The 27313-nt window shown below is 40.5% G+C and overlaps 1 protein-coding gene across 3 annotated transcripts in view; it reads left to right on the top strand.

The window, feature by feature from the left end:
- The window catches only part of DENND1B (DENN domain containing 1B), a 290895-nt gene that overhangs the window by 85292 nt on the left and 178290 nt on the right, over nucleotides 1-27313 (top strand). For all 3 annotated transcript variants that reach the window (XM_019491193.2, XM_014602934.3, XM_059728432.1), the window contains exon 3: nucleotides 8716-8759. In XM_019491193.2, the coding sequence (XP_019346738.1) occupies nucleotides 8716-8759 (44 nt within the window). The remainder of the gene's footprint in view (nucleotides 1-8715; nucleotides 8760-27313) is intronic.

The following is a 27313-nucleotide window of genomic DNA, read 5'->3' as shown; positions in this document are numbered from 1 at the left end:
GTCCCTAGCCCATGAGTCCAGAAATTTGAGGTGGGGAAGCAATAGCATTACTTCTGTCTGCCAGGTTCCCAGATAAATGGAGGGCCCTGGGCCCTGTGCGTTGCATTGGACAGCTGATCCCAGTGTGCAGGGCCCTCATCTAGCTGAAAGAACCAAAAATTTGAGCACCACTGTTCTAAAAAAGTGGTTGAAATGAGTCTTTACATTACTCAAGGAGAGTGTGTTCTGAGCAATTACCAACCATTCTTGCCCTTTCTTCCATTCTTGCTCTTTTCCCAATAGCATTTATATTTTGTGCTTCACTGGTAAAGAGCAGATTGAAAACTAACATGGAACATTGGTCTCCCAAGTGATCATGTACAAAAAATACTGATTCCATTTCTTAAAACACATCTTTTAAAGCTGTTTGATGCCTGTTGCATAGCCTCCAACCTGTGTTTAGTTACATAAGGACCCTGACCATTTTCCCAGTATTCTCTGAAAATTTGTGCTTCTGTGGTCAACGAAGGAGTGCCACTTATGGCACTGAAAAAACATTGCTCTTTTTTGGGTTTGGACAGGTATCACGTGATGTGTTCCAGAAGCTTAGAAGCGTTTCAGAAGGTGAACCATATAAGGTGTCCAGCCATACATGCTCTTTGAAGTGCTCTGAAAATGGAGGAAGTACTCCAAAATAGTACATGCTAGAATATGACTGTAAATAGATGTCTCTTTTGTTGTGGCCCTGATTGCTTTGGGGTTTGACCCAGATCAAAAGAGGTGCAGCCCTTTCATTTATGCAAATTACCCTTCCAAACTGTACTATTGCTTTTCTGCTAGCCAGGAGTATACAGCCTGGCCAGCTTGTCCAGTGTAAATTTATCATTTAAACTACTTTATATGGCCCACCAATGTTAATCACCTCCAGTAAAATGGTGACCTTTCAACTTCTCATTAACACCTCTCTCACATCATCAGTTTGTGGGAGGCAGTAATCTGATGTAATATCATGCTGTGGGGTATGTAACGCCCTCACCTTTTGTCTCTATAGATCGTATACTTCTTGAAACAGTATAATTTGTGTTCTAGTATTGACAGCCCCCACATTTCAAAGATTTTGCATTAGACTTCCCCCAAATCATGGCCGTAGTTCAAAAGTAAAAGTTAATTTCAAATCAAGTCATTGTGGTTATGTCTTCTGATTGTTGGACCTCCCACACCCACTCCATAACTTGCATAATATGATCAATGTTGCCAACATGTTCGCATTTACCACGAGTGACAGAAGTTTGCCTTGGTACTCTTACACCTAGTAATTAGGCATCTGAACCCTGCATCCACCTTGTGCCTTTTTTAGTTCTGAGAAACAATCTCTTTGCCTCTACCTTGTTCAATGCATATTTTTGCTCCCTGTATTGTCGTTTTACAGGAAAGGGGTAAGAGGAGGAAATATGAAGAGGAGCAGAGAGAAGGAGACCTGTTTTTCTCAAGAGGGCAGAAGGCAGGAGGCAGTAGGGTTCTGAGTTACTTAACTCTTTCTGTAGTGTCAGAGTGATGTAGCCGTGATGGTCCAGGAACTATGTAAGAGGCAAGGATTTTTGTGGATATCTTATTAGGCCAAATAAAACCATGCTCTTTCTGCCCATAATACCCATTCCCGCTATTACTCCCTCCTCCCCACCCATCCCCACATTCTCTCAGCTTTTGAAAGGGGAGAGACTCCTCATCCTGTTTTATGCAGCAGCAGGTCTGGTTGACTTTTCTAAATCCAGAAGACAGGTAAACGAAGAGGGCAGCCAATCAGAGGATTGTCTGTTTAGCACTTCTCTGCTTATTTAATTGACAGTGGGCAAATTCCTGTTACTTACGAATGCTTAAAATTGACAATACTCATGTCTCGTGTAGCTGAAAGTATTGTCACTTGGACAACAAAAATTACTGCCTTAAGAGAGCTCTGCTTGAAGCTACTGAATGACACATCTACCACAGTACATAGATAGTTACTTTAATTATTTGCGTTTCAGCTAAGCAACTTACAAGACATAAAATAGCTGACTCTGTTAACATAAACCTTAACATTTGTTTAAGGTCTTTAAACATTTGTAAAGATGTGGAATTTACTTTTGTGATATACAGACATATAGAAGTTTGAATGACTAGGGCTTAATTGAGTGGGCTTCTATTGTCTGAATTGCTGTTCTTTTTTCTTTACTTTGCATGAATGCAGCATTTCTCCCCCTTATTATTCTTGAGGTCTCCATGTCACTTCATACGATATTTATTTCTGAAGCATAAGGAAGAAATCAGCTCTTTTTAAAAATGTGCCTTCGGTATAGTTCAGCCTACTGCTACAAGTGAGATTTTTTTCAACGTGAGCAGCCAACAATTTTCAGAATGTAGTTCAATGCTGTAAACATTTTCATGGTGGATGTGATAGTTAACGGGAATATTTTAAAATATAATTTTGTAATGACTTTACAGTGTCCAACCTAAAACAAATACATTGTTTCTCATCAATTACTTGTTAAAATCAAGTTTGGAACTCATTTAAAAAAAAACAAAACACAGTGTCTAGTAAGGTTTAAAATGAAACATTTTTCTACTAGCTAGAGTATTATCATAGCAGATTTTTCTTGTCAAAATTTTCTGTACATAATCGGATTATGACAATCAGCTAAATGCGTTTTTCCCCAGCCTACACTATTGCTCAAGTTACACTGAACTAAAAGTGTCACTCCAGGAAAATGTTCATATAAATTAATAACATTCTATTCAGTGTAAAGAATGATTACTCATCCTTAAACTGGAGTTTTTATCTTGTAACTTACTGCAAGCTCTTATGAACTGTTTTCTCATAGTATGTATATGAAGCATGTTTTCAAATCTTAAGTCTTTCCCCTCCTAATCGGATGTTTAACATTTTGAATTGTAAAATATTGTTGACATGTCACTGAGCATGTACTTTCATAAGAAGTATCTACCCCATTCAGTAAACATGAAAGGAAGCCACACGTATATACATACATATATGTATGTATGGAAGAGAGAGAGTGTGTGTTCACAATTTAGGGATTTTTGTCATCAGTACACGCACTGAAAATTGAGACAGGATATGTTCTAAGATGTCTGTTGGAAGTAGAAAACTAAGAAAAACTCAGTGTTTCAGCCAACTATGGCAACAGCTATTTCTGTGAGTGATTCTCATCCTCTCACCCATAAAATCAGCATAAAATTGACCTAACATTGCCAGATCAGATGGGGTATCTGGAAAGTAATCCTCAGGGAAAAGAAAATTGGGTCTTTGTGAATCTGAAGATAAAGTGCATGAAGTTGGAGAATCGGATTATACTTTCTCTTTTTATTTCAAAATTCAGTGCTCTTTTGTTTCTTCCTCTGCAGCACTTGTGAGAAGTTGCCACAAAGATGTGTCAAATGCAGTGTAATTCCAAAAGCAGAAACATACATAATCTTTTTTTGAAAACAGTGATTCAGATGATTATCATAAAATGCAGATAGAGAAGTTTTTTGGCTGTTGCTGTTTAGTTTCAGCGAAGCAAGTAAAACAGAGGAAAAACTAGTAAAGTTTCTACCAAGGAACAAGTAATATAGGGTTTCTGTTAAGAAATAACTACTGCAAATGTCTATAAAAACAGTGAGCTGAAGAGTAGTAGTTATAATCTTGGAAAGCCCAGTTTGGAACAGTGGAGAAGGCTGAGAGATGTAGGGTTTTTTCTTGTTTCGGAAGGTGGAGTGCTGGGTGTTTTGGTTTAAAGTGAGATGGAAATGTTTTCTTATTCATCTGTTTTTTGTTTTCAGGAGGCCAATGATATACTGTTGCTGGTTTGGACTATATCATTTTAATTACGTCACTACACTTAAAGCTCATGGATAAGCATACTTATTTCATTTTGTGTTTTTTAAATTGAAATAAATAAAAACAGAAAAAAATCAAGCTGCAGTATGCCTGTAGTTCACTAAATTATAATCCAGTGATTGTGGTTCACTTAGTTGTTGGAACTTGTTGATGAAAATAAAATAGACAGGACAGTGGTATAAAATTAATTTAAAGTAACAACAGAGAGAGACAAATATTCTAATCTGTAGTTGTAAGATTAATTAGGTGGAAGCTTGAAAAATTTCATGGATTTGTAGCTTGCTAGATGTGGGATATTGTGCCATAGTGCCATTTAAATCCATTGTTACATTATTTTCTAGAGGTGAATGGGTCATCCTTTAGTGACTAAAGGAAAAAAGCAGTTAATAAATAATAAAGATCTACTTTTTGCTTTATTCCTAGTAGAATGGTTTCTGACGAATAATTTAAGAACTGTAAATACAGTTTGGCAGGATGAAATATGATTTTTCAATAGGTACAGATTTTACTATTATGACAAAACTTCTATTCAGAGAGAGACTGTTTATTTCTTTGAAAGTGTAAAGATGTGCATACGGTTGAGGGTTGTACTTACTAATAGCAAAAATAAATCCAATTTTAATTTGAATTTAGAAAGTTATTAACCAGCTTTATTTTTAAAATGGAAAGTGCTGGGAAATAAACTTGAATCGGGCTGCTTAAGCGTTACTGTAATGCAAAGGGTAAAACAAAGAAAACCCAATAGCTTTTTCTTATGTTATTGAGGATGCTATAAAATATTCAGTATGCCAAACATTACCAAGATAGCTTATTCCTGTTCAGTGACGTTAAGACTTCTGGAAGGCACTTGGATACTCCCGTGATGAGAGCAGTGTGAAAGCCTGTATAGATTAGAACTATGGGCTTCTGGGTGGAATTGAAGTTTTTTTCTGACCTTTAAGCCCCAGATGGCTTGAGAATGAAACTGCCTTGGGTGTGAATGGGATTGAGCTCATTGAATAGGTGGAAGTCTCAGAGTATGAGATTCCTTCATTTTTTAAACTTTGCTTTCTCGTCAACTCCCTTGGTTTGCTGGAGCACAGGTTCATAGCAGTGGCCATCATTTTCCCAGGAGCGGGTTGATAGGCAAGACTCTTTATTATAGTTTAAATATTAAAGTGGATAACTGCAACATTATTGATAAAGGCAAAATGCAAGGTGTTTTTTTTTGGTGGTGTGTTTTATTGGACGAATTGATTTGGAGGAACAAGGTTGTCATCTCAAAGTTTTATATAGTTGGCCCAATAAATGATATCACTAAAAAAAACCCTTACTTCTCGCATCTTTCCTGCACTACCACAACACGCCAACCCTACTATTTCCCTTTGACCACTCCAGTTACGTATAGGTGACTTTTTTTATTACTTTATATAAATATGTGGCCTGGTGCAGTATGGGTCTTGAACCCTCTAGCCTTAACTTGAATCCTATAGCCTTAACTAGCCATCAACATCTTCCTGTATGTTCCAAGGTTGTCAATTATTTACAGATCTGGTGGTATTATGGAAGTTTTTGTAGGATTTTGGAGACCAGGTTAGAAACATGAGATTGAATTTATTTTTTTATGTTAGAATAATAATAATAGGCAGAATATGTCATAAACCATAGGCTGGTGCCTTCCATTGCTCTACCCTCATTGTTGCTTGTGGTCAAGAAAAAAATATTTTCTCTTTCCTTTTGTTTGTTTAGCCAACTCACTCGCAAAAGCTCAGTAATAAATATTGGATGAGTGTCCAATATAAATATTCTGTGTTGCATGTGAATAGCTGTATTCACAGCTCTTCAAAATCAAAAAGTGGGCATCTGAATATTCTTGGAAAAGTGGGCCTGTCTATTATTGGATTTAAGAGTGGATTTTTTTTGTGAACATATCTACAAATTCTTTTTTTCCATAGTTTTCCATAGTGATTTATGTAGATTGGAATGGTGTGTATTTCATTCTGATTCTGCTTTGGAGACCTCAGGGCAGTGGCAGAGACACGGCTTGGAACTATTTATAGGGAAAATTAACTGAGAAGATTCAAAGAGCTCTAAAAAGGGAAAAGAGCACAGGACTAGAAGGAGTCTCTGGGGTCATGGAATCCAGTCCTCTGCATTACCAGGCATGTAGTTACCCAAGGAGTCCCCAATATCATTATTTCAAACAGTCACGTCTATAAATCACAGTATTAGAAACACCAAGAACACCCTAAAGCAAGAGTCAGCAAACCTGGCATGTATGCCAGAGCATGGCACATGAGACCATTTTGTTCAGCATGCCACATCTGGCCTGGGCTGTGGGCAGCTGCCTCTGGCCACAGAGCCTGGGATGCTTGCAGCAGGTGGCAGGGAGGCTACAAGCCCTGCTGCAAGCAGCCTGGGCTCTGTGGCAGGCAGCAGCTGTCCAGAGCCTGGACTGGCTGTGGCAGGCAGCCAGGAGGCTGCAACTGGTGTATCAGGGTCTGGAGACCCAGCCTAGCTCCGTGACGGTGGTGGCTGCACATGCGCCTTGGGACAGACAACAGAGAAGGGGCCTGGGGCAATGCAGCTGGCGCTCTTCACTCTTCTCTTTTGCCTGTGTGGGAGGCGCCAGCTGCAGCAGCAGCAGCAGCAATTCTGGCTCTGGCTCCCAGGACTGCAGCCAGTGATGGAGTGTGGTGGGGGTTGAGGCTTTTAGCAGGGTAAATGCCTAACTCTCACCCCTGCCCTCTTCTCTCTGCCCTAGGTCCTGCTGCAGGTGCTGCTCTGTGCTGGGCTTCTGGCACCTACCAGGAGGGTAGGGAGGCATGTGCTTATATGTGCCTCTGTCCATGTGTGTGCCTGCATGCATTCTTGCAGGGGTGGGCAGGTGGGAGACAGGTATCATTGGGTTCTGCCCCGGTACAGTCCTTGCCCCTGGGGGCTAGGAGCGAGTTGTATGCCCCATTCACAACTGTCCCTGATCACATGCACATGTACGCACACACGCACACCCTCCCCACCCCCAGCAGGGCTGAGGGGCACAGACTCCACACCTGGAGGTACAGGGCAGCAGGAGCCTTCCCCTGCCCTGCTTGGTGGCCCCACTCCTGAGTGGAGGGGTGGCTGTTTCCCTTGCACACAACTCTGGGTCTTGCTGCCATGCCCTGCTCCCTTCCTGGCTCCCTTGCAATTCCCCCCTGCAGCCCAAGTTCCAGAACAAAAGGGATGGGAGAAGCCTGGAGCTTTTTTGGCAAGACAGACCTGAGAGCAACAGCATCAGAGAGGAAAAGGAGGGAAGAAACAGCTTGTATCGCTCCAGAACAGGAGTCCCTCCAACTGCCCTGGCTTGTTGCTAGTGGAAGCTGCATGCGCGCCTGTGGGAACACAGCAGAGAAGGGTCTGGGGGCAATGCATCCCTGACCCCTTCCCCACCATGCTCTCCAAGGCACACATGTGTGCCTTTGGGAGCATGGTGGGGAAGGGGCCTGGGTTACATTGCCACAACGAGGATCGGCCACCTTGTGTCTCCCCTGCCACCTGCTGCTGGCATGCCAACATCTTCCAAGTCGAGGTTACGGGGTATTTTGGCACTTAGCCCAAAAAATGTTGCTGAACCCTGCCCTAAAGCATGACATACATAAAAGTAGAAGAAATACAATCACTGCTAATATCCTGAAACGACAGGATGGTAGTTGGCTAACTTAAGTAGTGAAGAAAGCGATGGTTGGGAGCCTTTGGAGTGGTCAGACATTGCCAGCCAGGCACTGATGCAAGAAGTGGAGCTCTGAGCATGTTCCAGTAATCTTAACTATGGAGAAGGTCAGGATCTCAGCAGTTGTGAGGGGTTTCTTGGATCTTACTTGTGAGATTTCCAATCTGTCATGTTGCCCTCTGGTATTTAGGCTTTTGGTTCAGTCTCATAGTTGGTTCAAATATTTTGTTCCAGCCCAGTCTTAGAGCATACTGGTAGGGCAGAGAGAATTTTGGTCCTAATCCTAGAACTGGTGTTGATTCACTTGCTGACTTTGGCAAAACATTTGTGCTTCTATTTCCTCATCTCTAAAAACATGGTAGTATTTGCCATGTCTGCCTCATGTGGGTATCATATAGCTTAATTAATGTTTGTGACTAAACTTTGGTATCATAGATTATCAACTGTATCTCATTGCGAGGTTTAACGACTTAAAGGGGTAAGGAGTTGTTTGACCCTGTTTTGATATGAAAGTTAGGAGTTTTATAATGTTTGTTGTAGACAAGTATGTGAAATACTTAGTTTTCTATTTTGTAGTTTAAGTAGTTGTGATAACTAAAATAATCTATTTATTTTATTTAATTAGCAATGTAGAAAAGATTAAAGTTGTAAGAAAAAAGAAATTGCTGATTTTTGAAAGAGCCAGAAAGGAAAAATATGAAAAATATTAAAATAGAAAATCAGGAGTTACTGAAAATTCTGTTTGCTGTAGGTAGATTTTAACTTTTCATTTTATCAGCAGTAGTCACATTGCCTGTGTTGCATGGATTGTAAAATGGCTTTTGTCACTCAATGCCTTAACTGAACTGAAAATTTGAATATTAGATTGATTCCTTAACAATGCAAACAAACAAAAAATGGAAGTATGCAAAGGTTAAAAAGAAAATTTAAATGTGAAAATATTCGAGTATGTTGTAACTTACTGTTTTTATGTAAAAACACATATGTGGTTTCATAAATATGAAATAAGAGACTTTTTAATAATCCAGCATCTTCCTTAGTTTTGAGAAACATTTTTATACTTGCCTGAAAGCTTGAAGCTAAGCTGACCCTCTCTTTAATATTAATGTACTCTGACTGTAATACTGTGTTCCTTTGCCTCTGATTAATGCTGTCTGTCAATTATTTACAGATCCAGTGGTACTATGGAAGTTCCCGGAGGACTTTGGAGACCAGGTTGGAAACATGAGATTGAACTTTTTTTATGTTAGAATAATAATAAAAACGCCCTCCTATTCAACTGTAGAAAGGCAGATGCTAATGATATCAGTGAGGAAGTCTTCACCAATTGATGGATTGGTAATTAGAATGTATTTTGTGACAGGAATATGCAATAGTAGTTTTGAAGAAATATTCAGCATACAGCATTATTCTTCATTGATTTCATATTTGTAATTTTTTTTTAAATAATGCATTTTATGAGGTTTTCTTAAAAATGTAATTATTTTTTATGATGGTTAAGCTTTAAAACAAGATGCATTTTTAAACACAGCTTTATAATTAATCTTAGTTAAGAATTTTTGTAGTAAATCCAAACCTTAAACAGCGTGTTGTCTACTTTTAGAACCAGAACCTTTATGAATTATGTTGCCAACATAGTTGGCTTAAATGTTATATTGCTTTAGAAATGTATTACAGTAGTTCTTTGCTTTGTAAAACAGATGTTTTGCACATAACAGATGATGGGATAAACCTGCTGACTATGCAGACATCGAAGCACTAGTTTTTTTTACTATAATTTATTCTCATAGGTAAGCTTAGTCCACTATATTTAAAGGAATATGTCAGTACTTAATACATGAATAATACGTTTATTTAATTAGTTATTCTGTTTTAGATAGAATATTTTATTTTTAAGTGTCCTGGTATATTTTGCTTTTGTTTAGGTCTGTTATTCTTCCAAAACCATTTTATAGGTATAAAGGGAATTTAAATAATCACATTTCATAGAAAAAATGAGAATGAACACCTTGTTTTGCTCTCTTATATATCCACATTGAGTCAAGTTAGTTCTTCATCCATAGTGTCACCCCAGTAGATACTTGGAAATATTCTTGTAAATCTTGTTAAATTAGAGAAATGGGTTGAAATCAATAATGCAAGGTTCTATAAAGATAGGTGTACGGTGTCTTATGATTAAGGGCATATGTATACACATACAAAATGTGGGATATCTGGCTAGGGAGTAGTAATAGTGAAAAAGATCTGCAGCTTCTAAGGTCATAATAAATGGAATATGAACAAAGTGTTCCACGATTTCTTCGTAACCATACATCCTGCAAGTTTTGATAATATTTTTCTTAGGTAAGAATAGTTGTCTCCATTCTAATTTAAATTCTGATGTTTTAAGGAGAGGTCACTCAAAGTGGGTCAAAAATGATGTGTGAAAGGGCTCTTAATTAGTATGTTAAAGGTTACTCAGTGAGCAGCTGCTGGTAAAATATGATTAGCGGAGGAGGCCCACTGAAGAGTAGGTGGTAACACGCAGAGATGCAATGGCTATAGCTAATCTACAAAGCAAAAGCAAAAGTAACTTCCAGTGTTCATTTTGGCTCATTTTCCCCGAAATGTGGGGAAATGAGTATTTTGTGTAAAAGACCTGAAATGGAAAAATGTCAGTTTTCATATGAAAAAGCCAAGTTTTAGTCTTCTTTCATGCAAAGTCTGAAACTGTAAGTGGAACACTGGGACAATAAAGAATAAATAATATTAAAAAATCATTGGAAACATATTATTAAACTCAGTGAAGTGGATCAAGCCCCAGGGACTTGGGGCATGTGTATATTGTCTCCTGCTGCTCAGCACCACCCTTGAAAATGAAGCTTTCACCAGTCTCTCCTTCTATATGCTGGCCCAAGTCCAGCAATTAAGCATAATAGACCATTTAGAGTGGACCTGAGCACATACTGCAATGACCAGAAACAGCCTGTGGATACTTGAACTGAGTGGGGCCATCTCAGTTTGTCTGATTACCTCTACAAACTCATATTGATGTAAATACAGCAAATAATCAGAAAATACTATATTGTGGATTTGTAGTTTGAACATATATACCAGCACTTTTAATGTATAAAATGAGTATTAAATTGAATGGACAAAGGATTACAGATTTTGTCCTGTTTTTGCCAACAGAATCTTAATCACTATAATTTTGTTCTGCATTAAATTTTAAATGTTATATATGTAAAATATTTACAAGGTAATTTATAGCTAGGGTAGAACTTAATTTCAGTTTTGCTTTTATCCGAAGCTCATTTTTAAATAAAAAAAACCTATAGAAAATACATTAAAAATTACTACTTTAAATAAAACATACTTTTCAGAAAAAGTGCCCCCCCCCACTAATTCTTGAAAAATGCAATAGCTTAGAAAAATGAAAACCAACAAGTGAAAAAATGTGCCTGTCACAGGAAAAAAATAGGATATTTTTTTAATGTTGTGGTATAGTTAGCCTTGAGCCCTAGTAATTTTGCAGGTACTGGCTACTGTCTGGTTCTGTTGAAATCAGTGGTAAATCTCCTGCTGACTTCTATGTGACCAGGTTTTCACACCTAACTTCTCCCAAAGCAGCTTTAGTCCTGGATGTCTCTTAAACTCTAAGAATTACTGTAAGTTCTTCATCCATAGCCTCAGAACATTACAGTTCCTCCTGGCGAAGGAAGAGCTTCCTGCAGGCCACTCTGGGACTTACAGTTCTGTTTCCTGTAGGAGTATTAGAAACAACAGCATTGCTTTATTTTTTTTTGTGAGACAAATAATGGTAGTGTTTACATTGCTTATGTCACGGATGCAGTAATTAAAGAGTTGACAAGTGTTTATTGTTGCTATTCTGCCAAATACCAAGAGGATGATGTAGAATGTGGTTTTTTAAAAACATTTCAGATATTGATATTACTCACAACTTTGAATATTTGTATTTTTACATATATAGGAGAAATTAATAAAATAAGAAAATCCATCTCAGGAAAAAATCCTTTTGCTGTTTATTCAAATGGCTTCTAAAATTAACTGGATGGGAAGTATTAAAAGAAAGCTAGATTCTTCACTCCTGCCCATTTTCAGACCTTGGGGTTTTCATAATGAATAAGACTTTAGGCCCATCTAGTCTGTGAGTGCTCTGTCTCCTGCAGTGGCTGATACCAGAAGCATAAAAGGGAGTTGTTAAAAACCCAGCAGTAGGCCAAAGTAGGGTAATTTGTCCCTCACACTAGGTCTCTTCCTAGTATGTCTCTTAGGGTTGGATTTTAATATTGCTTCCCCATGATTATAATGACTCTGGATACTTTTGTTATTCATATATATGTCTAATCCCTGTTTGAATCTTCACTGAGTTCTTGGCCTGATTCACTTCATTTAGAAATAAATTCCACAGTCTAATTATGCATTGTATGCAAAATTATTTCAGTTTATTTTTCAGTCTGTCCTCCTTTAATTATTTTGATCATCATCTGATTCCACTGTTCAGAGAGTGAGAAAAGGAGTTCTTGATCTGTCCTCTGTAGATGATTCATTACATTTTTTTCATCATGTCCTCCTTTATTTATTTTCAAGTGGGTAATTGTCTTTTCAGGCTCTTTTTATGTGAGAGTATTCAGTGGGATAACTAGTAATACACATAGTATTTCAGAGGAGGTATCAGCATTGATTCTGTGACTGATTTATACAAAGGAATTATAATATTCCTTCTAGTATTGGCCATCCTGTTTCTTACAACAACTTTTTCATTTTATACTGCAGTCGCTCTTTGAGCCGCAGTCTTCGATGAATTGATAGCATTGAGCCCAAATCACTTTTCTATTTTGACCCAATTGAGTAAAGCCTGATTTCAGTGGTATAAGACAGTAGTGCCCAACCTTTTTTGTCTTGTGGGCCAAGTGGGTGGTGCCATGTCCATCTGTGGCCTAGATCTGGCCCAATCTGGCCCACAGACTGTGTGGGTTTGGCATGCAAGCGCAGCATAGTGGGGGCCCAGCCCAGGCTGGCTACTTGGCAATGGCCATATAGCAATAGTTTAGGGTCAGCCCAGCTGAATGACAACAGCCTGTGCCTGGCCTGGCCACCCGGAAACAGCTCATGACAGGAACAAGGCACAGATAAGTTGCCTGGCCATGGCCCAGCTCAGCACAGCTGCTTGGCAGGAGCTCAGTCCCACTTTCCAGAAATGGTCGCAAGGGGCTGGGAAATTTAGCAGTTGGGGAGGGTAGGCCACTGCTCCCTTACCCCCAAATTTTCCAACCTGTGGGGAGCCCAGTGGGCAGGATGTTATGTCTCCATGTGCCAATTTGGCCTGCAAGCCAGGGGTTGAGCACCCTTGGTATAAGATGTTTTCTGTAAGGGCTATATCCTGTAAAATATGAAGAGTTCTGGCTTGGTTTACCTTGGAATACTCAAGTTTCATTGCAGTTAATGGGATGCCTTGTACTGAAAGGTTAAGCACATGCTTAAATGCATTACTGGATCAACGATGACAAATGTAAAGTATTTTGTTAACTAGTATAAATGAAGGATTTTTGATATTGTTGCCACTATTATGAGGTGCACCTTTATAGTGTTGTTACTTGAGGGAATATCTGTCATTACAGATTTGAGAGAGAATGTCTTATGCAGGTATGCTTGACCTCAAAAGTATTTTGATCTAAGTGTTTTATCTAGCCTACCCTGCAAGGTTCTGCTGAGAAGACTGAGTGTTTCACATTCAAAGCTGTTCTGCAGTAGCAGAACTGTGCTTTCATCTAGCAGAGTTACTCCAAGTCTGCCAAGTAGAGGGAAGCTTCTGACCCCAGCTGCTGACAGAAAATGCACGTAGACACTCCTGTGCTTTCAGCTGGCTACTGTGGTCCATTCAGCAGCTGGTGCCTTCCCAAGGAGCACTTCGCATTTTGGTAGCACAGTGGATGAGTGAAGCTACATAGAGACATATTGGTACACACGTACCCTTTAAGAGTTTTTCTTTTCTGCATAGTTAGGGATCTTTAGGAGTTTCAAGTCTTCTGCAACTTCCAGGGAGATGGATGGTCCAATTCAGACTATAGCTTCCTAGTAAGCCCTGTTCAGGTTAATGTAGATCATGATTTGTGATTTGGCTGATACTCCAACTTCTTTTATGGCTGAAAAGCATATACTTTTTGTTAAGCAAAGCGGAACTCTAGAATAATTAAGAACTCCAGTGCGTGTAACATATGCTGTTCCTTCATGCACAAATTGCAGCTAACGGAATAGCAACATATTAATGAGCATTCTAAAACATTCAACAAATGTGAGCAAGTTGATACGTCGGGTTATATATGGTAAAGATTTGCTTTGTATTTTAGAAAATTTGTTATAGAGCAGTTAGTTGCTCTAAACATTTTAAATGAATAAGAGGCCACTGAGACCTCTTTAACATTCAGGATTTAAAATGCTCTAAGATACAATCTAAGCCATTTTTATTCTTTCCTTTACTCATTCCAAAACACACAATAAACCATTTATATTAGAGCAGCTTTTCCCCATAATACAAAGATTTCTGATGTTTTAAAATAAGGATTTTTTTTCTTGCTGTTTTTTGAGACAGGTGGCGACATGAAACATACTTATTGTCAGGATTGTGCTGGTTTTGTTTTATAGAGCTTTTCTATGAGTTAAAATTTTTGAACTTGATCAGCATATGGTACCAGCTAGTCTCATCTCTACAAGCTCCTTTGTTATCTTGTTATTGTTATAGGTCTTAATGACAGTTGTAAGCCATAGTTCTGGATGTAGGGGTTAGTCCACCCTGGGGAGAAGAGGGAGAAACAGCAGTGTGGATTATGGAAATATGAATTGATCTAAAAAGCAGCTCTCTTGTAATAGAATGGGGCTCAAAGAAAGACTGAGGAGAAGCTGGTGAAAAGACGATGGAATATGATGTGAAAATGATCATTTGAATGCTTTTCTTTTCATTCCCAGCTGCTGTGCTCTGGTGAAAAGGCATGCATTTGTATATCTTAAGGCTGGGTGAAAAAGGGGCAGATGAATGGAATTACTTGGTAGATATGTTTTCATTTTGAGTCAAATAAATTATGTGCATTTTAATAGACTGTACGCATATATTAACCATTTTTATCATACAGATATAATATCGGAGACATTTTATAGAAATGTTTTTTTCTTATTTGTTCAAGCAAGTACAGTATTAACTTAGATATCTGACTGTCTTACAGATACAGCATGAGTCATTTCAGTCTAAAAAAACTGTTGGTGGTTTGGCCTTTTTCTACAGCTGTCAGTAATGTTCCAAACCAAAGGGAAATGTATGAAAATATTTAGTTCATTGTTGTGTGTCAGATCAGTTGTGGGAAAGCGTTCCATTATTATTTTGGCAAGAGGACCAACAACAGTTATCCAGTATTTTTTTAAACTTGTTTCCCCACATCACTGCATCATCTGCTGTTTTCTTCTTAGTATTTTATTTTTCCACTATATTTTTCTTGTTTAGTTCATCCTCTCCTTTTAGTCTTCATTATATAACTTTTATTTTCATCATTTGTTGTGTCTGTCCCAGCTTTAGGCTATCCTGCATGAGTATCCTAATTAGATATGTCTCCCGTGATATTCGACAGTGGATGAAGTCCTCTCCATCTCTTGCTTGCTTATTGGCAATCTAGCTCTGAGTCAGCCTTTCCTGAGGTCCCATGCCCTATGGACCTATAGGACATGGTCGCATGCCCTATGGCTATAGCCTACCATTTTGAGCAAACATGCCATTGGTTCAGCATTACTATTCTGAATGTTGCTAAAGTGAGAAGTTGTTTAATTTTTTCTTAGAGGGAATAATTTCCTTTTACACATCAATCAATGAGATAATTATACTTACCACTTATGCTGCACTTTACAGAATCTGATTGATTAATCCTCACAACACATCTAAGAGATAGGATACACTAAGATAACATGCCTGTGAGGCAGGTGTTACTTTTTTTTTTACAGACACTAGCACAGAGACATTCCATGATTTCCTGCAGCAAGTTGGCAGCAAAGCAGGAATCAGAATGAAAGGAGTTCCGATCCCCAATACAGTGCTTAATGTAACAGAATATAATTATTCATAGTGAATTTCAATATCTTCTATGTTTGGTGTAATTTTTTAACAGTATATCTCAACACTGGTATTATTTCCTCTGGCAAAGAAATGGTACATATTATATGTTTTGAAAAAAAAGTGTGTGTGTGTGTATGTGTACACACACAAACATAAACCTCTCTTTTCGATGTAAGAATGAAGTTGTGCTATCAATTTTAATCCATAAAAAAGTGTGCCCCAGGTATCCAAAGTTTGGGAAATGCTGCTTCAATTGGATCAACTATATGATTGGGAAAGCTGTTGCACAGTCCAGGTGTCAAGTACCCTTCCTTGGGTCTACTGACAACTTCCAAATTATTTCCAAGGTACTGTGAAAGGCTGTGTATCCTGGATGCTTGATTCCTTCCTTCCCCCATGAAAAAGTATTATATTTTTTATCTAAGATAAGTCATTAATTGTCTATGACAGGTGGGGGCCAAACTGTCTGGCAAGCATGCCCCAAATTAGCCTTGTGCTTTCGCCAAGGACTGCTTGGATCCCCTTCCCTTGCCCAATCTGTTGTTCTGATTTCTGCTTTTTACCTTGTGCTCCCTGCCAAATCTACTGCTCTGCTTTCTGCTTCCTGTCCTATCTGCCAGTGTGTTATCTGCTTTCTCCCTGACCTGCCATATGCCACACAGGGGCTGTGTGCGCCACTTACGATACGTCGCACGTTGGCGACATCCTTGGTCTAAAATAAGTAATCTAAGAATTCAAATAATAGAATTAAATCAAGAAAGAATTGAAGCACTGTTCAACTTATAGAAAATTATATTTTTGTTTGGCTAAATGTTTGGTGTCCTGGATTGGTGGATGTCTGCCCTCCTTTGAGCAGCAGACACATGAGCTCTCCCAGGCAAGCTGCCTGTAGAAGGTACTGCCCAGTGCTTGGCCACTAGGTGGCAGAAGATCCAGTTTACATTGAGCAAATAACTGTCTCAGAATGAAATCAACTAGGGGAGGGGACATACAAGATCATAGGAAAGTAGGGCTGGAAGAGGTCTCACCAAATCATGTAGTCCAGACCAGTCACCTGCCCAAGGCAGGATCATCTTTGACCAAAGTGTCCCAGCCAAGTGTCTGTCTAACTTGCTCTTGAAAATTTCCAGGATGGAGATATTCCATACCTTGTTTAGGTAGCTTATTCCAATGCTTGACTTCCCTCATAGTGAAATGGTTCTTACTAATCTCCAGCCAGACAGGCTTTCCTATTCACCAGCACTCACAGTCATCCATGGCTTTTTGCTCAAGTCAGGTCCTATTCAAACTCCCCTGTTTGCTGTCAAGTTTGCTGTCTCTGGTGTCACTGTGTGCTGGCAAGTCCTGCTTCCTTCACACTGCAGTCAGCTACAGTTTGCAGTCCAGCTGCTGAGATCTCTTCTCTGCTTACTCCTCCAAGCAACATGATGTGTTCCACAAAGTAACTGCTCTACATGAGAAAGTTGCAGCATATTTTTCAAGGGGTAACTTTACCCTGGATTCAAGTAATTTACTGTAGTAGAGTTGAATGCCGTGTGTCTGTTTCACTTATACTGTATGATAAATGCCTGTGTCTGTCCCCATTGATAGAAACGCTTTGTCTACCATTGTTTTTTATGAGGGTCATCAACCCATTTCTGTTTCAGTCAGAGGAAAGTGTTACAGGTTTTAAATTACACTCATGAAATGTCTTCCTTTCTGTTCTTACTTGGTGATCTTCTTACCTTTGCTTCATGTCATTTTCCAACATCAGATATGATAGCTGTATTTTGTGTTGGAGAACATGGGTTTCCAGTTGCCATGGTATAATTTAATGATTTTAATTAAGTCGTTTGATTCTAGATAAGTTGTGCTATAATATTTTACATAACGTGCACTGTCTGCAAGAGGTAATTAGAAATAGCTTATTTTACAACCAAGTGCATTTTACTGCATTTTACTGTCCAACCAAGTATGTTTCACCTATTTGTGTGTAACGTCATACATTTTATGATAAAAATGATGACCTTTGTTCTGGTGATGCTTCAAAGCAGCCTTGAATTGGTTTGTTAATTGTCAAAAATCTATTATCTCAGTGGCTGCATAACTAGAACTCTTTTAGCTGTTGACCTTCTCCACTGGAGAAATATTACTTATCCCATTCCTACATCCCAAACACTTGCTTTCCCTTTTGAGTTCTCTTGATTTCTTTTTTCTTTTGGATTTAATCCTGTTTCAGTTGTGTGCTATCCATTCTCTTTGGCTTAATTTTGAACCATATGGATGCGTCAAGATGAGTGTGGTCATGAGGTATGTGGCACTGCAGACGCGTTTGCAGTGCTACATACCGCACAGTTTGGTGTTCTCAGCACTGTAGGGCGTGCTGCCCAAGTGTGCGTTGCTCTGTTTGTTTGTTTTTTTCCATGGTTATCCAGGGATAAAAAAAAAAAATGGCAGGAAAAAGAAAATGGAGCCGTGCATGCTTGGGCAGCATGAGCTGCAGAAAAGCAGAGCCGGGCCACCGAGAGCCACACTGCAGCTGCTGCCCAGGCTCTGCCAGGCAGGATCACTGCAGCAGCAGCAGCCCTGGGAGGCCCCCAGGATCCCAAGTGTACGCAGGTGGTTCTAGAGCAAAATCAGACTTTATATGGGTATTGTGAAATTTTTACTTCATCTACTAAATACTTTTAAAAATCTCAGATGGAATGATGAGCATGGCTCATTAAGAGCAAATTAGTTCTAGTTTGTCATTTTGATGCAAAGAGAAAAATAAACATGTTTGTACTTATTTCAAATAGTTTTAATATGTATGAAGTGCTAGGGATGATGAAAGCAGCATTTTAAAATTTAGATTCTAGTTTAGTTATAAAAATGAACTTTCTACTTTAGATTATTAAAATGTTTCATGACTAATTACTACTAAAATGATGCTACAAGATCTAAAACATGTCTTTTCAAGGTATGTAATTCTGGCTGTTCCCTAAATTGTTTTTCTTAGTGTTAAACCAAGAGCACCACTGTGTAACAGTCACTTTTGCAGAATATTGCTACTGTTAAACATAGCATACTTACCTGTGAAACCAGCATATTTTAATTACCTGTTTCTCAGAATATTAAAAGTAATCACCTTTATGGAATTAAAAAGAAAAAGAAGTATTGTTCCTGCCCTTTGCAGAATAAGTACAGGTAGGAGGAACTCGACTGGATTTTGTTGTAGGTTATCAAGAGAATAGTTAAGTACAGGCAGTCCTCAACTTACATTTTGAATTACAATGTTTCACACTAACAACATTTAAAAATTGATACCCTGTTTCAACTTTGATATCAGTTTTGACTTTACAACGTTTGATCCAATGCCACGCCACACCAGCAATTAAGTTCGCTGCGTCGCCTATCTCCCTGGAGAACATCTGTCCAAACTTCCTTGGACACTTTCTTTAAGAAAGCAGACGAGACTCCAGAAAACCTGCAGCCAAGATCCTGAGACGATTCCAGCGAAGCACCCTTCAGAAAGTCCAACCAAGAGCCCTTCAAAAAGTACAGCAAAGTCACCTCAAAGAAGTCCTTCCAAATCAATATGATGCTATTTAAAATATAAATACATTAATGTAGCTATATTAGACATCTATAATTGACTGAGTACAACATTCTGAGTTATTTTTGGTGAAAATAGGGTATCAGGCCTTGGTTCAGGATCTAGTTTCCCATTTATAATATTGTTTCCTATGGGAAAATTAGATCCGAGTTGCAACATTTCAACTTAAGACATGGTTTTCAGGAACCAATTGTGTTGCAAGTCCGAGGACTGCCTGCAAGGTTCTTTATTGCTGATAACATATGAGAAAAGAAAGAGTCCAGCTTGAGTTTCAGATTCCAGGAAAATGAGGAAAAAGCATTTCTAAACCGAAGCAGTTTTGGTTTGAAAATCAAGGAGCCTGCAAAAACATGGACTTGTTTGATGCCACTTTTAGTCAGTCTTTAGACTGAAATAATTGCTTCTAGGTACAGTTTTGAATATTTAGAAAATTAAATTCATTAATATGTCCTCAAAGACATTCATTATTATGTCCTCAAAGACAAGTTGTAATGAGTTCATCAGAGAGTGTCAATAATGATTAAAAACCTAGGATGTAGGATTTTCCATTGTAAGAAAAGGCTGGAAGATTTGGAATTATTTAGTCTACCTGAAGGTAGTTATAAAGAGATTGTGGTGGAATATTCTCAGTAGTTACAGGGAATAGAATAAGAAATAGGGATCTTAAATTGCAAGAGGGGAAATATAGGTTGGATATTAGTAAAAAAATCCTCACTACAGGAGTGATTAAACATTGTAACAGGTTGCCTAAAAATGTTGTGGAATCTCAATCCTTGGAAGCTTTTAGAAGTAGATCAGACAAACATTTTACTAGAATGGATTAGTCGGGGACAATTCTGCCATGAACCAGGGGGTTGGACTAGATCAGGAATCAGTAACCTATGATTCATAGCCTTGATCTGGCCTGCCAAGCAATTACATCCGGTCTGCAAACCCAGGACATTGACAGCAATTTGGTGCCAAGGGAGGTTGGCAATTTGGCAGCAGGTCAAGAGTGGGGTGGGAACAACAACAGCAGCTGTGTTGCAGGTGGTATCTCCCTTTAAGGGACTGAGCTCTGTTAATTGCTAAAAGTGAGGAGGACTTTAAATTAGGTTTGCTGGGGGATGGAGACTAAAGCCCTGAGGTAAGTGGGGAAGTGGGAGACCTGGAGGAAGAGCAAGCAGGAGTGGGCAACAGAGGAGGTGCTCTCATACTTCCTGAGAAATCAGGACAGTTACCTCAGGTGCCTGTACACAAATGCATGGAGCCTGGGAAACAAGCAAGAAGAATTGGAAGTCCTTGCACAGTCATGGAACTATGATGTGATTGAAAGAGACTTGGTGGGATAGCTTGCATGGCTGGAGCACTGTCATGGATGAGTACAAACTGTTCAGGAAGGACAGGCAAAGGAGAAGAGGAGGAGTTGCACCTTATGTAAAAGAGCCATATGATTGCTCAGAGCTCCAGTTTGAAACTGGAGATAGGTCTGTTGAGAGTCTGGGGGTTAGGGTTAGAGGGGAGAGCAACAAAGGTGCTGTTGTGGTGGGGGTCTGCTATAGACTACCAGACCAGGTGGAAGTGGTAGATAAGGCTTTCTTCAAACAGCTAGCAGAAGTTTCCTGATCACAGGCCCTGGTTCCATCACCCTGACATCTTCTGGGAGGGCAATACAGCAGTGTGCAGGCAATGCAGGAAGTTTTTGGAGAGTGTTGGGGACAACTTTCTGGTACAAGTGCTGGAGTGGCCAACTGGGAGCCATGCTCTTCTTGACCTGCTGCTCAAAAACAGGGAAGAATAGGTGGGGAATGCAGTAGTAGATGGCAACTTGGGCAGCAGTGACCACAAGATGATAGAGTTCAGGATCCTGAGGAAAGGAAGGATGGAGAGCAGCAGAGTAAGGACCCTGGACTTCAGAAAAGCAGACTTTGACTTACTCAGGAAACTCATAGGCAGGATCCCCTGGGAAGCCAGACTGAGAGGGAGAGGAGTCCAGGAGAGCTGGCTGTACTTCAAAGAAGCCTTACTGAGAATGCAGGAACAAACTATCCCAATGTGCAGGAAGGCTAGCAAGTATGGCAGAAGACCAACTTGACTTAGCAGGGAACTGTTAAGTAAACTAAATCACAAAAAGGAAGCTTATAAGAAGTGGAAACTTGGACAGATAAGTAGGGAAGAATATAAGACCATTTCTTGGGGATTCAGGGATGAAGTCAGGAAGGCCAAAGTGCAATTGGAGTTGCAGCTAGCAAGGGACATAAAGGCTAACAAGAAGGGTTTCTACAAGTATGTCAGTGGCAAGGGGAGAATCAGGGAAAGTGTGGGTTCCTTACTGAATGGGGGAGGCAACCCAGTGACAGAGGATGCAGAAAAGACTGAAGTGCTCAATGCCTTTTTTGCCTCAGTCTTCACAGGCAAGGTCAGCTCCCAAACTACTGCACCAGGCAGCATAGTCTGAGGAGGAGGTGAGCAGCCCTCAGTGCTGAAATAACAGGTTAGGGACTATTTAGAAAAGCTGGACATGTACCAATCCATGTGGCCTGATGGGATGCACCCAAAGATGCTGAGGGAGTTGGCTGAGGTGATTGCAGAGCCATTGGCTATCGTCTTTGAAAACTCATGGCAATCAGGAGAGGTCCTGGATGATTGGAAAAGGGCAATCATACTGTCCATGTTTAAGAATGGGAAGGAGGAGGATCCAGGGAATTATAGACCAGTCAGCCTCACCTCAGCCCCTGGAAAAATCATGGAGCATATTCTCAAGGAATCCATTTCTCAGCATGTGGAGGAGAAAAAGGTGATTAGGAACAGTCAGCATGGATTCACCAGGGCAAGTCATGCCTGACTAACTTGATTGCCTTTTAGGATAAGGTGACTGGCTGTGGATGCAGGGAGACCAGAGGATTCGGTGTACCTTGTTTTTAGCAAGGCTTTTGATACTGTCTTCCACAGCATTCTCGTAGGCAAGCTAAGGAAGTATGGGCTGGATGAATGGACTGTAAGGTGGGTAGAAAACTGGTTGAAGCATTGGGCCCAAAGAGCAGTAATCAATGGCTTGGTGTCTAGTTGGTAGCTGGTATCAAGTGGAGTGCCCCAGGGGTCGGTCCTGGGGTTGGTTTTGTTCAATGTCTTCATCAACGACCTGGAAGATGGCATAGAGTGTACCCTCAGCAAGTTTGCAGATGACACCAAGCTGGGGGGAGTAGTATATATGCTGGAGGGTAAGGCTATGATTTAGAGTGACTGAGACAAACTGGAGGTTGAGCCAAAAGAAATCTCATGAGGCTCAAGAAGGACAAGTGCAAAGTCCTGCACTTAGGATGGAGCAATCTCATGTACCAGTACAGGCTAGGGGCTGATTGGCTGGGCAGCAGCTCTGCAGCAAAAGACCTGGGGATTACAGTGGACAATAAGTTGAATATGTGCCAGCAGTGTGCCCTTGTTGCCAAGAAGGCTGATGGCATACTGGGCTGCATTGGTAGGTGTGTTGCCAGCAGGTCAAGGGAAGTGATTATTCCCTTCTATTCAGCACTGGTGAGGCCAAATCTGGAGTACTGTGTTAGGATTTGGGCACTCCACCACATTGAGAGAGACAAATTGGAGATTCTAGCAGAGGGTGACAAGTAAGGGGGCTGAGGGACTTGACTTATGAGGAAAGATGATAGAGCTGGACAGTTCTCAGTGGTGGCAGAGGACAGAACAAGGAGCAGCAGCCTCAAGTTGCAGCAAAGGAAGTTTAGGTTAGATATTAGGAAGAATTTACCCTCACTAGGTGGGTAATAAAACACTGGAACGGGTTACCCAGAGAGGTGGTGGAAGCTCCATCCTTGGAGGTTTTCAAAACTGGGCTAGACAAAGCCTTGGGTGGAATGATCTAGTTGGGGATGGTCCTGCTTTGAGCAGGGGGTTGGACAAGATGACCTCCTGAGGTCCCTTCCAAACCTAACTTTCTATGATTCTGTGATTCTAATTTGGTCTATCACTTCTAAAAGTTGCCAACACCTGACCTAGATGATGTCTCGGGGTCTTTTCCAGTCCTGTTTTTCTATGATTGTACCTCAAACCTTTAATCTAAAAGCTCCTTAAATTAGTTTAGAAACATTACAAACTCAACTACTAGACCAGGGGTTTTCAAACTTCTTTAAGGAGTGTACCCCTTCTGGGTTCAGTTCTGGTGGATTTGGGGGGAGGGGGTGGCAACAGCGGCCAGATGCAGAGCAGGGGGTGGTGGTGGCTGGACACAGAGTGGGGTCAGAGCTTGCATGTGACGGTGGCACGGGGTGGTGGATGACAGCAGCAGCTGCTGCATGCGAGTCCCCCCCAACCGCCCCACATCCAGCTGTCTGGGCAGCACCTTTGTGGCCTGCAGAGGGGAGCCACTGCCCTTGCCCTCCTCTGGCCCTGCTCCTGGAAGGTGGCGGCATGGGGTGGTGGGTGGCGGCGCTCCGTCCCCACCCACCTGCGTGTACCCCTTAGCCCCTTTCCAAGTACCCGCCCCCCCATGTATACCACGTAGCCCCTTTCCAAGTACCTGTGGGGATACATGTACCCCCAGTTGACAACCCCTATACTAGACAAACAAGAACGAATTAATTTAGTCAAGTGTTTTCCTATATGTATTCAGTCACTACTGAGGAGACAAAGGAAAGTTTTGTTTACACTAGGGAAAACATTGTTTCTTTGCTAGCACGGGTGGTCTGTGGGAATTTTACTCTAGACTGTCTGCTACCAGTGCTTTGGGCACCATATCAGATGCATCTGTGGATTAGGTGACACAGTGCAAGGGCCCTTATTTCCTGTTACTCCAGTAAGGGAGAGGTGTCATGCTTCAGAGAGGGTAGGACTCCCTTTTAAAATCCTTTTTATTGTTCAGAAAATTTTCACCTGGGTCATATTTGTTCATAATGAGTATTGCTTTTTTCACGTATTCCTTGCTTTTTACTGTTACCACAACCATTGGACTTCCCTCCAGCCTATTAAACACTGACTTTCTTTCTCAGTAGGCCCTTAGCTTCTGGTTGTTGCAAGTCATATGGGAGATTATTAATAAACTCTTTTTTACAGTTCATAGTCTTCTCCCTCCCGAGTCCTCACCCTTTGAATTGAAAAGGCATTTCTTCCTCTCTTTATCTGAAATCTCCCTTTTTTTCCTCCTCAGGTGGTCCAGTATCATCCTTTTTACCTTTCTTGTTGTTACCATCATCTCCTGATCCTGCTTCTGCTCTTGCTGTAGCAGAAGTTGAGGCTGGCTCTTTGTGTGCCTTCTTCCCCTTCTAGTAAAGTTTGATATCCTCCCATGGGGGCATGCCCAAAATCTTGGGAAACACTGGTCTAAGTAATAGCAGTCTAACAGGCATGATTCAAGAAAAAAAGAATCAGTAGACATTATTTTTTGATGCCTCCTATGAAAAAAAAACCCTATTACAGACATTAGCCCTACCTCAGCGGTTCCCAAACTCTGACAGATTGCACACCACCAATTTAAAATAATATGACCTTAAGTACCATCAGCAAATTTTTGTCATATAAAGTAATTATAATAAGTCTGTTAATGCGTACCATTGATAGGATGTCTGCGTACTACTGGTGGGACACATACCACAGATTTGGAACTGCTGCCCTACATTGATCAGTAGTCTTTCTCTTGCTCTTGTTTGTCTTAGAAATACTTATAGTGGTTATTTAACTCTCCCTATATGTTCTCTAGTTTCAGGCCCTGGACAAGGGCAGGGTTCAAATTTAAGGGTTTAACACCAACAATAGTTTATTAAAAAAAGAAAAAGTCAGTTGTTAGTAAAAGGTTTGTAGATTGCTATTAAAAATAAAATTCTTAGGTTGGCAACCCTGCGTGTCTGCATCAGTGGTTTTACACTGTGCTGCCCCCCCCTACCAGAAGTCTCCTACATACCCCAGTCCTCTGGTACCCCCAGCTGTACTCTGCACTGTGTTGCTCCCCTCAGCCCACTTCCCACCATGGACCCTCAAAGAAGGACTACTCTCTGCTTACCTGAAACCCAGTGGTGTTACATGCAGGTGACCAGCAGCAGCACATGGCTGGGAGTAGGAGGGGGGCTACAGGCTACAAAGGCTTGGGAGAAGACTCTGTACAGGGTGCTTATACCAGGTGGTATTTCAGAAATACCACCTGCTCATACCAGGTGGTATTTCTGTGCTCTGTCTGTGCATCAAGGTTTGTTTCCAGTCTCGATCATACTAGCTTGAATCAAGCTCAAGATTTCTTAGTTTTTATGGATGGCTCTGCTTTTCATTAATTTTATGGACAGACATTCTTAGACATTTTTTACAGACTGTGCATAATTTTACGGACAGTTGGAAATCCTGGAATTAGTTCACATGTCTCACCATCTTGCCATTACTAGACTGCAGCTGACACCCTAGTGACTCTGGTATAGACCTTTTAAAGTGAGTTTCTAGCCTATTGATTTTAGTGAAAGTTTGAGACTCCAATCCAGGTATAACAGTGGTTTGAAACAATAAAGCAAATAAAAGACCACAATTTGTCATTTGGTTTAAAAATCTTGAGATGTTAAATGTAGACATAAGTTTCTTAGGGGTCTTAGTCATCATCCTTTTGTGAACTCCAATTCTGAGATGGTTTTATTTTATGCTTTTTAGGGATGTATATTTTTAAATAAATTGAAGGAACATTTAGGTTGTGTCTAGAATGCTGTTTAAGATCAGCCTTAAGGTTATCTTTAATACTCACCAGCCATCTATAGTGAAAACCCCTAAGCAGAACCCCTGAGGCAGTGCAGTCTGATACTGGAAGCAATCCTTAACTTCAGGGCTTGAGGTTAACCCCTCCTATATCCTTTTCCTAACAATTTTGTGTTAGAACTCACTTGGATACTGAAGGTCTGAAGTATCAGAGATCCACCAGCAACAATCCCATAATAATCCTGTTCCTGAATTCTGGCCCTGCACTCTACTTTCTTTTTCTGTGACCCATACTTAGAGCCAAGAACTAAAGGAGAGACGAGTAGTCCTTGTATTGATTTCTAGAACTGCTTGAGAAGCAGAAGTGCCATGTGCAGTAAGTCTCAAGGTGATAAGTAGAAACGGAGGGGCATCTTATGTGGCTTGGATTAATTGAAGTTAGTTTAAATACAAATTTGGTCTTAAGGCTGTGAAATCAGTTGATCAATACTCAATGAGCAACTATTCAGTATTCTGTTTTATCCTAGCTGCCTCCATGTGATCCCTTGTGGGGTTTTCTGCACACTGAAACCCTTCCCTTTCTTCAGTCTCCTGACTCAATCACTATACAACTTCTTACTTCTTCACCAAATGAGTCAGACCCTCCAGGCAACACTCTTGTTAGTTGTTTCATTCCCAGAGCACTGCCCTTCTTGGGTATTGAATGGGGTCGTGTACTCTGGAAAAAATAGTAATCTTGTAATAAAATCTTTTCCAAAGGGACTTGGGCAACCTTAATTCTGGCATTTCCTAACTTTAAACTGCTTGATTTTGCAGGCATAACATTTTGTTTATTGTGGTTGTTTTGTTTGTTTGCTTTTAATGTAATTATTTAGGTTTTTCAAAAAAGCAGAGAGGAAAATTTTGTCCTCCCCTCTCCCATTTAGATTCCATTAGGTGGAATTATTTTGAATCTCAGATAGTTCATCAGCACAGTTGGAGTCTTTACATGCATCATATAAGTCATAAAGTAAGTCAGGGCTGTCCAGCATCTAAGGAAGGGATCCCCAAGCTGCCATGAATGGGGATAGTCCCATGGAGATGGAGCCTGACTGGGCTGCAGGGCGAGCATGCCTCCCTCCACTGTCCAACTTCTAAGGCTTTGGGGCAGGTTGGGGGCTTCTAAGGGGCTGCATGCTGTGTGGGCTTCGCCAGAGGGGACTGCACCAGTGTGAGCCCCAGGCTCTCTGGACCTAATGTTATGTGGGAATCCTCGCCCTGCACTGTGGGCATGGGTGCCCTGTCCTCACCCTCAGCTCCCTTGACACAGGCTCCACTGGCACCATGGGCTTCATTGCACTGTGCTACCCTACCTCCTGGGCTGGAGGCAGGAAGTAGAGCTGGGGAAGAAGAACTTGGAGGTCCTGGAGGCTGCTGCAACCAGAAAAATGGAGGGAGCGG

The sequence above is a fragment of the Alligator mississippiensis genome, chromosome 5, assembly GCF_030867095.1.
Source record: "Alligator mississippiensis isolate rAllMis1 chromosome 5, rAllMis1, whole genome shotgun sequence".
Taxonomy (NCBI): domain Eukaryota; kingdom Metazoa; phylum Chordata; order Crocodylia; family Alligatoridae; genus Alligator; species Alligator mississippiensis.
This window is presented reverse-complemented; position numbering and strand designations above follow the sequence as displayed.